At 44.0% G+C, this 14014-nt stretch overlaps 1 protein-coding gene across 9 annotated transcripts in view; it reads left to right on the forward strand.

Annotated features, from left to right (window-relative positions):
* Positions 1–108: 108 nt before the first annotated feature.
* OXNAD1 (oxidoreductase NAD binding domain containing 1) overlaps positions 109–14014 on the forward strand; it is a 46069-nt gene continuing 32163 nt past the window's right edge. Inside the window, exons 1-4 of one of the 9 annotated variants that reach the window (XM_070467002.1) lie at positions 112–473; positions 7792–8757; positions 10035–10152; positions 10467–10530. In XM_070467002.1, the coding sequence (XP_070323103.1) occupies positions 8730–8757; positions 10035–10152; positions 10467–10530 (210 nt within the window). In that variant the 5' untranslated portion in view covers positions 112–473; positions 7792–8729. Of the gene's footprint in view, positions 524–7791; positions 8758–10034; positions 10153–10466; positions 10531–14014 lie in introns of all 9 variants that reach the window. The other 8 variants (XM_070467003.1, XM_070467005.1, XM_070467006.1 and 5 more) reach the window with 8 other exon arrangements.

A 14014-nucleotide genomic window follows, 5' to 3' on the forward strand; every position in this document is an offset into this window, starting at 1 on the left:
GACACGGGCGGATAGGGCTCGCGGCTCGAGGTCGGTCGAGCGTCGCTCCGCCCATCGGGCGACAGCAACCAATGAAATGTGGGTTTCGCTCGCGCGGCTGTGCGTCACGTCGAGGACGCCGGAAGGTTTCCGGCGCCAGGGCGGTGCTTGGCGCGGTTCTAGCGGCTGGGTCGGCGCGGCGGCGGCTGTGTGGAGCCTCCTGACAGGCGTAGCGTCCCGCATCTCACGTCCGGGGACCTCAGACCTTAAGCAGACTCCGTAGGAGGCCCCGGCCGGCCTAGGTAGCGTCAGCCGGGCCCTTGCCGCCGCTGGCGGAAAGCGCTTTGCGGGGTGAGAAGCGGCGGCGGGAACTGCTCAGCCCCCTGGACCTCCCGGGTGAGGGGCGGAAAGCTTCTCAGGGGTCTTGATTCACCGAGTGACTTTGAGCTGCGAGCAGCGCGTAGCTTGTGATCGCGCCGCGCTTGACTGTCCAGGTACAGCCCGGCCTCTCCCTCAGCCCAGCTTCTCTTCAGAAGCCCGTGAGGTGTGTGGTCGAAAGGACCGAGCGAGGTCTGTTACGCGGGGTTGACCCTCAGTGTCATTCTTCCACCAGTGCTGGGAATCTAGGTGTCATTCATTCCGTGTTATTAGTCTTTCAACGGAGATACAGAGAGTCAGATGTCTTGACCCAGATCGCACACCTGGGAAATGAAGAGCCTGGCTGTCCCCAAAGTCTAGGAACGAATGACTTAACTGGTGTTGAACCACAACTCCGGGAGTTGGTGATGGACAGGGAGGCCTGACGTGCGTGGGGTCGCAAAGAGTCGGACACGACTGAGCGACTGAACTGAACTGAACCACAGTTTCTTCTTTGTAAGATAAATGGAATCAGGACGCAGCGTTATTATAATATCATGAGGCCTTAATATACCTTAAAGTGAAATGCAGCTAAAAGGTGATAGGTCTTGTGTTGGTAAAGTGGGGTTTCATGGGAGTTTTGCTCTATTACTAAGCATTTATTCAAATCTTGGTAGAGCAGGAAGGCGGTGGGGAAAAGCCCTATTGAGAAGCAGATCTGGGCTCAGAAGATGACTGTTTGGATCTCGATCTGGGAGCTGGATATTTACATTCTTTGGCCTTATTTCCTCTTCTGACTGAAGAAGAGTTGGATTAGAGATGATTTACAAGATTCCTTTCAGCTCTAACATTTTACTTTTGCGTGGAAATTGAGAGTTTTACTTGATTCAGCAATCACATGTACCATATTTAGTTTATGTTAGCATAATACATATGTACATTTCCCTTTGCTTATTTATGCATACACAAACGTTTGCATGAATTACCAATTTTGTGTATGCTGAAGTTCCAGCTGGTTTAGCTCTTTTAAAGCTTGAAAACCTAATGGCAAAGGAGTCTTCGGGAGAAAATTTGGAAGTTACATTTAGAAGGTTTATAGAATATTTCAGAGGCCTCACAAACATTCCATTTTGCTTATTTGGAGATCTAACCAGCAGTTGGAAAATGTTTGTTAAACGTTTGTTAAACTCGTTGGGGGTTAACTGGACTGATTCTGCTTTGAGCAAAGGAGCAGAAAAGCTCTTTTGGTAAAGCCTGTGTAGCTCAGAGGCTGTTCGCTGTGTCTTTGTGAGTGAAGTGAAAGTCGCTCAGTTGTGTGCGACTCTTTGCGAGCCCATGGACTATTCTCCAGGCCAGAATACTGGAGTGGGTAGCCTTTTCCTTCTCCAGGGGATCTTCCCAACCCAGGGATCGAACCGAGGTCTCCCACATTGCGGGCGGATTCTTTACCAGCTGAGCCACAGGGGAAGTCTTTGTAGACGAGGATTTTCCCAAATAACCTCTTGGAGAGAGGAGGACAGAAGGGAGTTGTTACTGTCAGAACTCTGTAGTCCCAGTAATTTTGAGGTTGGGAATCTTTTTTGTTCTTTAGTACTTCTGAGCATAAGTACCTCCAGAATAAAGGTGAGTTGTTTTTGAAGGTCCAGAAATGGGTGCATATTTGGTTCATGAAAGTGTAAATTGGTAGACCCTTTAGAAAGCAGTTTGGATCTATCAAAAACAATTTGCTGAGGAGGTTTGAAATCTGAAGTTAGTAATCCTAAAAGTTACAGAAGTTGTTGGGTAATTTTTCTTCATAATTTCTTTGTAGTTTTCCAAGTTTTCTTTGAATAGGTATTACCTCAAGTGGAAAAAGAAAAGTGAATGAACCACTTTATTAATAGTAGGTGAAACTGTGTGCCAGACCCTGTACCAGATGGTATTTACATGCATCATGTTATTAAAACAACGAGGTATAGGTATCACTCCCATTTTTAACATTGGGAAACCTGAGGCTTAGAGGCTTAGGTTTAGAAACTTGTGCTGAAAGGGACCAAGCCGATGAATGGCAGTAAGCTATGGTGAGAACTCGGGCCTGGCTGAGCCCAGAAAGTGGGTCTTCATGACCTTCAGTGCCATCTGTGACCTGATGGTCCTTGAAGCAGGGCTGTGTTAAACAGACAGCTCTGGCACTCTATGGAGTGCTCAGATTTTCCTCTAGAGTGGTGCTGGTTCCCTTGAGACCTGATTTGGGGGTCTCCTTGGCCTTGCCTACTGCTTTCATCCTGCCATCTGTTGCCACATCCCTTGTTTGGCCAGAGGTGGGTCCCCTTTTGGTTCTATCAGTTTGAGTGCATACTGTGCTGAAGAAAGTAAAAGTGTAGCAAAACCTGTGATGCATTATTTTACGCCACCCAACGTTTTTGAATAAAACATAACAGTGACTACTGAACTATTTTTATTCCTAGAAAAGAGTGGACACATTTCATAATGAGATATCTTTGGACTCTGAGAGTATGACAAAAACAAGTTTACTAGTAGCTGTGCAGTCATTTGAGATCACAGATTTATGGTTTAAAAATAATTTTTTAATAAATCGTAATGCTGCTGATTTGGAAAACAACGCTGACCAAAATTCTTAGCATGAGATTGAATTTAGAACTAGGTCATACTTATGTCATAGCAGCTATGTTTTGAGTGTTGTTGGTGGTCAGGCTGGGCAGGTTTTTTTGGGCACATAACCCACTGCCCCTCTAGATTGGAGTTCTTTTTTAGTGATCCTCCTGCCTGCCAAGTATTTCCCCAGACATGTACCCCTTTCAGCAACCCAGTGAGGTAGTCTTGGCATTTCCTTTAAAAAGGGGAAGAGGTAACTGGCCCAAGGTCAAAAGCTAGAAAGGAGTCAGATCTGAGCCCGGCTCTGCAGGTTCTGAGTCCAGTGCTCCGCAGTAACTTGTCTTTCACTCAGGTCCCCTTTCCAAACGCCGAGAACCCCTGTGCTTCCTCCCTGGCACCTGGGGTTCTGAATCAGCAAGTGCCGTGCTAGCTCTGAGTTTATTTCTGTGCCTTCATGCTCTTTGAGGCATTCTTGGGGTTTTTTTTCTCTTTCTCACTGCTTGTTCACACATCATCCTGTCTCAGCAAGTGATAGGGCTCTGGTTCCAAAATCTAGTCCATATTCATCTGTTTCTGTCTTAGTTTCATTCTGTCTGAGCTTAGCCTGGCACCTTCTCACTGAACGTCCTGCTTCAGCTCTTGGTCTGTGTTTTACAAGGCAGCCGAAGTGATCCTTTAGTGTGAATGAGATCACGACCCTCCTCTGGTTTGTTCAAACCCTCCAGTTGCCTCCCTTTGCCTTTAGCAGAAGGCCTGCCCCGGCCGTGGCCTGCCGTGGCCTGGCACGTGTCCCCGCGCTGCGGCTCGTCTGTCACGGCCCCCGGCTGTCTGCCCGCCAGTCACACTGGGTGTGCTCCGTCTCACACACCAGCCTGGTTTCTGTGGCGGGGCCTCTGCTCCTTCGCTCTGCACTTGGCTGTCTCTTCCTCATCGTTCAGGTCTCAGCTCATACTCCTCTTGAGAGAGGCCTTTCCTGATGTTCCCCAGCCTCCATCACTCTTATTTCCTTTGCACACTTACTGTGATCTGTGTCTTTTACTTATCTGTTTATTAGCTGCTGTAGACATTGTGATAAAAGCTTCATGTGATGGCAAAGGCCTGTGTCTGGCTCTTTATTGTGTCTCCGCAACCTAAAATAGTGCTGGGTGCCCCAGTAATTGTTAAATAATTTGAATGTACTTGTTGAACAGAAACTAGTATAGTTAATTTTAAATCTTAAATTTAATCTGTTGCTTGTAGGCCTGCTTAAATGGCTATATGTTTCATTGACTATTTATGATACTTTTCTTTGTTCCAGAAATAAAATAACTTTTGGGTGAGGTAAGGCCCAAATGAGGATACAAACGTTGATGGAATGTTCTTTTTTGTATGGTTTTGAAAATTACTTAATATATGTTAATTTTCTATAGTTAATAATGCTTACATTGAATGAATAAAACCATTGAACGCATTCCAAGATATGGATAGGTTTTTTCCTTTTTGTTTTGTATTGTTTACTTTTTTATTTTTTGAATGTGGCATTAAAATGTGGCCATTTTAATTTTTTTTTATTGACGTATGAGTGCATGCATGCTCAGTTGTGTCCTACTCTTTGCAACCTCCTGGATTGTAGTCTGCCAGGCTCCTCTGTCCATGGAATTTTCCAGGCAATACTGGAGTGGGTTGCCATTTCCTACTCCAGGGGATCGAACCTGCATCTCTTGTGTCTTCTGCATTGGCAGGCTGCCTGGGAAGCCCTTATTGAAGTATAGTTGACTTACAATATCCTTTAGTTTCAGGTGAACACCACAATGATTCAGTTATATTACACATACATGTATATATATATCAGGTTCTTTTCCCTTAGAGGTTTTTACATAATGCTGAGTATCATTCCCTACAGTAGGTCCTCACTGGTTATCTGTTTCATATATAGTAGTGTGTGTATGTTAATCGCAAGCTCCTAACATATACCCCCCTTCCTCTTTGGTAACCATAAGTTTGTTTTCTGTGTCTGTGAGTCTGTTTCTGTTTTGTCGATAAGTTCATTTATATCATACTTTAGATCCATGTGTAGGTGATCCCATATGAGTGTCTTTCTCTGACTTCACCTCGTATATTCATCTTAGGTCCATCCGTGTTGCTGCAAACAGCATTATTTCATTCTTTTTTAAAGGCTGAGTAATATTCCATTGTGTATTTTATCCACATTTGTATCCATTTCATCTTTCAGTGGATATTTAGGTTACTCCCATGTCTTGGCTTTCTAAATAGTGCTTCAGTGAGCATTGGAGTGTGTGTATCTTTTCAGTTTGATTTTCTCCAGGTACATGTCCAGGAGTGGGATTGAAGGATCATATGGTAGCTCTATTTTTAGTTTTTTAAGGAGCCTCCATACTCTTCTCCATAAAGGCTATACCAATTTGCATCCCCACCTATAGTGTAGAATTGTTCCTTTTTCTGCACCCTCTTTAGCATTTAGTATTTGTGGACTTTTTTGTTGATGGCCATTCTGACTGGTGTGAGGCTATACCTCATTGTAGTTTTGATTTGCATTTCTCTCATAATTAGTGATGTTGAGCATCTTTTCATGTGCCTTTTTTGCTGTCTGTGTGTCTTTGGGGAAATGTCTGTTTAATCTTATGCCCATAGTTGATTGGGTTATTTTTTTTAATATAGAGCTGTTTGTGTATTTTGGAGATTAAGCCCTTGTGGGTCAGTCACATTGTTTGCAAATATTTTCTCCCATTCTGTGGGTTGTCTTTTTATTTGGTTTATGGTTTCCTTTGCTTTGCAAAAGCTCTTAAGTTTAATTAGGTCCCATTTGCTTATTTTTGTTTTTATTTTTATTACTCTAGGAGACAGATTGAAAAAAAATCTGTGATTTCTGTCAAAGAGAGTGCTGTCTATGTTTTCCTCCACAATTTTTATAGTATCCAGTCTCACATTTAGGTCTCTAATTATTTTGAGTTTATTTTTGTGTGTGGTGTTAGGGAGTGTTCTAATTTCATTCTTTTGCATGTAGCTGTCCAGTTTTCACAGCCCCACTTATTGGAGAGACTGTCTTTTCTCCATTGTATATTCTTACCTCTGTCATAGATTAATTGACCATGGGTGCATGGTTTGTTTCTGGGCTTTGTATTCTCTTCCATTGATCTATATGTTAGTCTTTATGCCAGTACCATACTCTTTTTATGACTGTAGCTTTGTAGTATAGTCTGAAGTCATGGAGTCTTCAGCTCTGCATTTCTTTCTCAAGATTGTTTTGGTTCTTCAGGTTTTTTTTGTGTTTCTGTACAAATTAAAACATTTTTTTTGTTCTAGTTCTGTGAAAAATTCCATTGGTAATTTGATAGAGATTGTGTTGAATCTGTAGATTGCCTTGGGTAATATAGTCATTTTGACAGTATTGATCCTTCTAACCCAAGAACATGGTCTATTTTTCCGTTTGTGTCATCTTTGATTTCTTTGATCAGCTTCCTGTAGTTTTAAGAGTATAGGTCTTTTATTTCCTAAGGTAGCTTTATTCCTAAGTATTTTATTCTTTTTGATGTATGGTAATTGCAATTCTTTCTTAATATCTCATTCTTATCTTTCATTGTTAGTGTATCGGAATGCAACAGATTTCTATGCATTAATTTTGTATATTGGGACCTTACCAAATTCATTGATGAGCTCTAGTAGTAAATTACCTAGTATGTGTTAATTTTCTATAGTTAATTAATACTTTCATTGACTATATGAAGCCACTGGATGTGTTTCAAATTATGGATAGGTTTTTTCTTTAAATACCCTATTGCTTTAGGAGGCACTTTGCACACAGTTTGATAAAATACCCTTTATTTGCCAGTAGGTGGCACTCTTGGTTATGATTACTATTGTTAAGAAACAAGATTTTAGAATTTTAAAGAAAACAGCTTTTAAAATTTAAGTTTTCTTTGTTTTCCAGTTCAAGTTGAGCAGTAGATCAAACAGTATAATCACTAAAAGATGTGTCTTAGATGAGGACAACTTACTGTAGCAATAGATGTCCAAAACATTGAGCAGAACAATGTGTCCGTGTCTGCCTACTTATCAGTTAAATTTTGTCAGGGAGGTTGGCCCCAAATGACGTGTACCTGTTATCAGTCCAGCCACTGGTCTGGTTGTTCATGGGGTGGGGACCCTAAGCAGCGGGAGACACAGGCGGTTCAGGAATGATGAGTGGGCGTCCCTGGTGGCTCAGCAGTAAGGGATCCACCTGCACCGAAGGAGACGCGGCTTCAATTCCTGGGGGGGGGGGGGCGGCGCCCTGGAGGAGGACATGGCAACCCGCTCCAGTACTCTTGTCTGGGAAATCCCGTGGACAGGGAAGCTTGACAGGCTATAGCACATGGGGTCACAAAGAGTCGGACACGACTGAGCGATGAAACAACAAGAAAGATGAAAGAGAGAAGCAGCAAGAGAAACAGACGAGAGAAGTGGGAACATGAGGAATGGATGGAAGGGGGGCGTCATGCAGAGTAGGCTGCTGTGAGGTGGTGCTTGCTTATTACAGTGAGCCTTTGCTTTTACCGTTAAGAAACGGGTGCGGTTTTTGTTTGTTTTTTCAACAAGTCTGTTTATTTATCTGTTTTTGGCTGTGCAGGCTCTTCGTTGTGGCTCAGTGGCTTTCTCTGGTTGTGGTGAGCGGGGGTTGTGGAGCACGGACTTCAGTAGTCGTGGCGCATGGGCTTCGTCGCTCCTAGGCGTGTGGAATCTTCCTGGACCAGGGATTGAACCCGTACCCCTGCACTGGCCGGTGGACTCCCATCCGCTGTGCCACCAGGGAAGTCCCGAGATGGCAGTGCTTTTGAGCAGCTTCCCAAACACTGTTCTGACATGTTGTCTCTGCTGTTGCAGGAGCTTGGTCAGAGCTGCAGTAAATGGCACTGTTTGTGTTCCAACCCGTGTGTGTGCCGGAGGGCTCAGTGTGATTCCAGAATATCGCGTGTCAGTCAGCCAGCCAGCCACATACCTAATGACTCCCAAACTCTCGTGGCCCTCTGAAGTTAAGTTTTGCCTTCCTTCTTTCAGTGATTAATATGCCATTTTTGGTTTAGCACATTCAGAGGAGAGAAACTACGTTTTATATGAGGTGGAAAGAGGCCTTTTACTTTGTTCATTTACTAGAGAGAAAAACAGCAAGTAGCATGTTTATCCACAATGGCAAGAAATAGGTCTTTTATCCAAAGGCTAGTTAGAGAGCAGTGTCTTTTTAGTATGATTTCGATGTAACTGAATGAATTACATATGATAATTGTCACCTCTCAATTTATTTACTTTCATTTCCTGTCTGTATCTCCTAAAATATCTTCAAGCTCCCGAAGGTCTTTGTTTTGTTCATGTGACCCCAGGGCCTGCTACGTGATGGACTCTTAATAATAAATATTGGTCAAATGAAGGGCTAAATTACTGAGTGTGGAGTAGGAATGTAGCACACTTCCCTTGGAGTAGGAATATAGACTTCACTTGAATATTTTCTAACATTGTATTTGTTGCAGTTCATTTATGTGGTGCCTCCTAAAGAGCTCAGGAAATAGACTGTTCACATACGTTTTCATTTATTCTGAAGCCAACTAAGGTCGGAAAGGACAGATATATGTGGCAATATCACTTGTTACAAGTGGCCGTCCTTAGCTGTGTGCTTGCTTGCTAAGTCGCTTCAGTCATGTCCCACTCTTTGTGATCCCATTGACTGTAGGGTTCGATGCCTGTGTCCTTGGTTCCCTAGGCAAGAGTACTGGAGTGGGTTGCCATGCCCTTCCCCAGGGGATCTTCCCAGCCCAGTGATCAAACCCATGTCTTTTATGTCTCCTGCATTGGCAAGTGAGTTCTTTACCACTAGCACCACCTGGGAAGCCCTTTTAAGCAAAGAAGGATTTAAGAATTAGCAGAGAAAAAACAGAGTGATAGGAAGCAAAAAAAATATATCATCTGACTCCCAATGAGTAGTTTTCCTGATAGGCAGTAGTTTTTAGAATTTGATATGTTAGAGAATCTTTCTGTTTTTTTTTTTTTTTTTCTTTAAATTTGATTTTGAAATTTGACATGTAAGCGGAAGTACATAAATCTTAAGACTGCTTGGTTGAATTTTTAAGAGAAAATTTTTTGGGGGGAGCAATTTTAGGTTCACAGCAAGATTGAGGGCAAGTACAGAGGTTTCCCTTCTACTGCCTGCCCCCACATATGCACAGCCCCCCATCGTCCACAGCCCCCACCAGAGTGGGGCCTTGGTTATAATCGGTGAACCTGCACTGACTCGGAGAGCCATCCCAGGTCTAACAGCATGCTCACTCTTGGTGTTGTATGTTCTGTGGATGTAGACAAACGTATGATGACATGTATCCATCATTATGGTACCATTTGGAGTATTTTGACTGCTCTGAAACTCCTCTTGTGTTGGAGGAATTTTTTTCAAAATGAAAATACCCATATAATCAACATTCAGATTAAGAAACAACTTTGTTATGGCCACCTCACCATGGGTAACTGCTCATTTGGTTTCCAGTTCCACAGGTTCATTTTTTTCTGTTTCTGTAGTATATGTGACTGGACTCGTAGAATAGGTGCTTTGTACAGGTGCTCTTTTGAGTCTTTTCTGTCATTCTTTTCATTTACTGAGGTATTTGTGTTATTTATTTTACTGCCTGTGGTTGGAGTCTGTTTATTCTCATTGCTGTGAACCTCAGAAAATTTGTCTGCCCTTTTCTCTTTATCTCATGAGAAATATTAAAGACTTATGTGGTGCTCTGGGCGGAATATAATTACTAGGCAGTTATAAAATCTGCTGTCCTCTTCTGTGGTAGTGTAAGATCAGCCCCACGAGCTTGGTCAGAGATTTTGGAAACTAATGAGGACGGGAATATTTGACAGCACCGGTAATTATTGATACATATGCATGTGTTGTGCGGATCAGCTGACTCAACTCTAAATAGCAGCAGCAGTTTTGTCAGGGTAACGTTAAGTTTCTAATTGTTTTGCTGTTAGATCAGCTCATAGCATCAGCAACAAAAATCCAAACTCTTTTTCACTGGCCCTAAGACAGTCTGATGTTGCCCTCCTTTTTCTTGGAATGTTGTGACTTTGAGTTTGCTGTCTCCCAGGAGGCACCATGGTGGTCGTGATCCCCAGGCTGCTGCGAGGCTCTGTGGGCGCCATCTGCACTCAGGCGGCTCCGCTGAGATTGACACCCAGCGCTTTGCGCCACCTCACTCGGAGCAGGTGAGTGCTCACCTTCAGTGTCCTTTGCGGTGGATTTTCAAAGAGCCTGGACCTGCTGAAGACAGTTGGAGGCAGGTCGTAGCATCTTTCTGAACTGTGCCTGCTGTCAGTGGGTTGTGAGCTTTAGTTAGTTTATAGATTCCCATGGGCTGTTCTCTAGGATCCATAATGTTGTATCCTGGACAGCCAGTTATATTGCGTACTGGATGGCGTTCCTTTCCACTCACAGGTACTGGATAGTCATGATAATTAATACTTTAATTAATTTTTAGGAGGATAATACTTAAATAACCTAATCTTACTTTCTGTTAAAGTGTAATGAAATCCAAAAGGAGACCTGATCACTTGGAGAGAACCGCAGATGTCGTTCGCCAGGAGGTTTGTATCTCGGGCCAGGGCAGGTTCTCCTAGCTTGCAGTCTGCTCACGGTTAGGCCCGGCTTACCACGGCGGCTTTAGATGAGCTTGAGTCCCTTTGAGGGACAGTCTGGGCAGGTTTGTTATATTTCTCTCCAGAACTTCTCCAAATGTGACATAGGACAACTGATTTGAACAGACGATAGCCGAATACTCCAGTCATTCCCTTGAAACTCAGAATGGATGGATTTGTTTCTGATGAAGGGAGTGTTGTAGCAATGGAGGGAACTGACCTCACAGGCATAAGGTTTAGGGTGCTGTTTTAGGAAGAGATCTTCCTTTAGAGCCTCAGTTTTATGAGTAGCTTGCCTTTTCTTTCTTTCTTTTGGCACCATGTCTCAAAGTCCTTGTTCTTATCCGTACTTTAGAACACCTTCTTATTTCATCAAAAGGGAGAAAGCACTAACATCTGAGAAAGGAAGGTGAATGAGCTCTCGTTACCTTCCCATGTGCAGAATTTTTCCTCCACATTCAGACCATGCAAGGGCTAATCCACCAACCCGAAGGGGTGTCACGGGCTGGGAAGTAAAGAATCCTCCCCCTTTCCCTCTGGAAGTAACCCCATTTTCTTTTAAAAACATAAATTAGATATTTGATTTTTCTTTTGAATGATTCTTCAAATACTTGGTTTGTGTTTAGCTTAGTTTTATAAGTATTTTTAACAGTTAAAAAACTATTTTATATAAAGAAGGATTATCCACTTCTATAAACATGGTCAGAAATTATATTGTTGCTGTAGTTTAGTTTTTAGTATTAATAATAGAATTTAATGTAAGAGAGCATTATTTAGGCTCCACTTTTCAAGCTTATTCTGCTTTCAGAAAATTGCTTTGCGGCCAAGAGTGGTGTATTTGTGGATTCAGCTTTAAGCTCATGTGATTTTGAGGAGTCTGTGTAAAAGTAGTTCAGCATAATAGATTTATGGATGTGTAGGAAAATATGCCTTTCCCACTGATGATAAATCTGAAAATACTTTTTTTGGTTTGTTCCACACACAAAAGTGCTGATTCTGTAAATGTGATGTTTGTTAGAATTCCTTTTTGAAAAGTGAAATCTTGCCAGTTTTGAAAAAAAGTTTATTTAGCAGGCTTGGACTGTACTTTTTTCTTTTGTATTCTGAGGCAGGTAGAATTAGAGTTGAGTTTGGCAGCCTTTCCTTAAAGGGCAAGATAGTGAATGTTTTAGGCGTCCAGGGCCAAGCTTAGTTACAACTACAAAACTGCCTTTGTCGTGTGAGGATGGCCCTAGGCAGCATGTGGGCAGATTGGTGGGGCTGTTTGCCAGTGAGATGGTATTTACCAGAACACCCGGATTTGGCCTGTAGTTTGATTGTAGTTTGCCAATCCCTCAGTTAGAGTAGCATTTCAAAATTTGTCAGGACAAAACTATGGAGACTTGTGAGAGGTTATTTTGAGCCAAGTTGAAGAAAACTTGACAGAAAGTGAGTGTAAGCTCTGTTAGTGTGAACAGCTGAGGGTTTTCACACCCGGAAGTCAGAGATTTGTGGGGTAATTCCAGTTGTGGCATCGCTTTGGGGGAGGCAGGGGCGGGTGTTTTCCAGCGGCCACTCCTCTCCTGTTTCTCGTTTCCACTCCTCTACCACAGAAGGAGAGCGGGACCTGGGGGCAGGGGCTGGGTGAAGCCTGGGGGCATTGGGAGCTGTGACCTCTGCGGTGTGAGGTGACCGCCGCGGTGTGAGGTGACGGTGTGAGGTGACTGCCGCCGTGTGAGGTGACCGCCGCCGTGTGAAGTGACCGCCGCCGTGTGAGGTGACCTCCGCCGTGTGAGGTGACCTCCATGGTGTGAGGTGACGGTGTGAGGTGACCACTGCCGTGTGAGGTGACCGCCGCGGTGTGAGGTGACCTCCACCGTGTGAGGTGACCTCCGTGGTGTGAGGTGACGGTGTGAGGTGACTGCCGCCGTGTGAGGTGACCGCCGTGGTGTGAGGTGACTGCCGCGGTGTGAGGTGACCTCCGCCGTGTGAGGTGACCTCCGCCGTGTGAGGTGACCGCCGCCGTGTGAGGTGACCTCCGTGGTGTGAGGTGACGGTGTGAGGTGACCTCCGCCGTGTGAGGTGACCGCCGCCTCACCCACGCCCCCAGAGGGCACACGCCCCCGCCCCCCCCTTGCTGTAGAGCAGGCCCTCAGCTTGGACGCGAGGGCACCGCTGGCTCCTCAGGTCTGGCCGGATCACATCTGCGTTCCCTCATCTGCCGGCCCTGCCGTGTGGCGAGAGTGCTTCACAGACTTCCCCACGTGTCACTTCCCGTCAGCTCCAGCCCGGGAGGCAGCCCAAGGGTTGCTTGGCCTCTGCCTCTTCCGCAGAGGGGGCAGAGCCTGGAACCAGAGGGGAGCGCCACGTCTCTGATTCCTGGTCCCTGGGACCCTGCGTCCTGAACGGGGCACTCACCCCGCCGGGAGGGTCCTTTCTGGACTTGCAGGGTTCCCTCTGCAGGATCCCTGAACGGCCATCCTGTGACGTTAACACCTCTTACCTGGGCCCTGTAGAGTCCTGCTGATGCAGGGAACTGAGCTCCGAACTCGGGCTCACGTTTTTTCCTTTTAAGGATCCAGTGTAAGCAATCTGGGTAACCTTAGAGATGTCAAGGAGATCAGAGTAGAGATACTGCAAGGCAATGAGGATTATTCAGGCAAGACTAAGCTTTTGCCCCAGGAGTCAGTCACTCCCTGCTCGGCCTCTATGGAGGACTGGCTCTCTGAGCAAGACATACTCTTTTCATCAATTACTGGGAGATTTTGGTAATGAAAGAATTTTAAACTTACTAATCCTTACATTTTCTTTGAGAAACATACCAGACGCTAGGCTAGGTCCTGGGGCTGCAGTGTTGAAAACGATAGATAAGGTTCCTAATCTCAGATTCTCAGTGGTCAGAAGAAACTGATTCTATGCACCTGATTAATTCTAGTGCACTAATCTTTTTGCTCCCTCCCTCTCTTTTTTTCTTTCTTTTTAAAAAAATTAAGTTTATTTTTATCAAAGTATGATTGATTGGCAGTATCATGTTAGCTTCAGGTGTACAGCACAGCAGTTCAGTTATATACATGCACACTTATGTGTGTCTTTCCAGGTTCTTCACTTACAGGTTATTACAAAATACTGAGTCTAGTTCCCTGTGCTATGCAGTAGGTCCTTGTTGATTATCTGTTTTATATATAGTAGTCTGTGTATCTTAATCCCTAACTCCTAACTTATTCATACCCCTCTCCCTTTTGTGAGTCTCTGTTTTGTAAATAAGTTTATTTGTATCATTTTTTTAGATTCCACATATAACTGATACCATATGATACTTGTCTTTTTCTCTCTCTGGCTTCAGTTCATATGATAATCTGTAGGTCCATCCATGTTGCTTGAAATGGCATGTTTCATTGTTTATGGCTGAGTAATATACCATTATATACATACATACATATATATATATACACAC

The sequence above is a fragment of the Odocoileus virginianus genome, chromosome 4 (genome assembly GCF_023699985.2).
Source record: "Odocoileus virginianus isolate 20LAN1187 ecotype Illinois chromosome 4, Ovbor_1.2, whole genome shotgun sequence".
Classification (NCBI taxonomy): domain Eukaryota; kingdom Metazoa; phylum Chordata; class Mammalia; order Artiodactyla; family Cervidae; genus Odocoileus; species Odocoileus virginianus.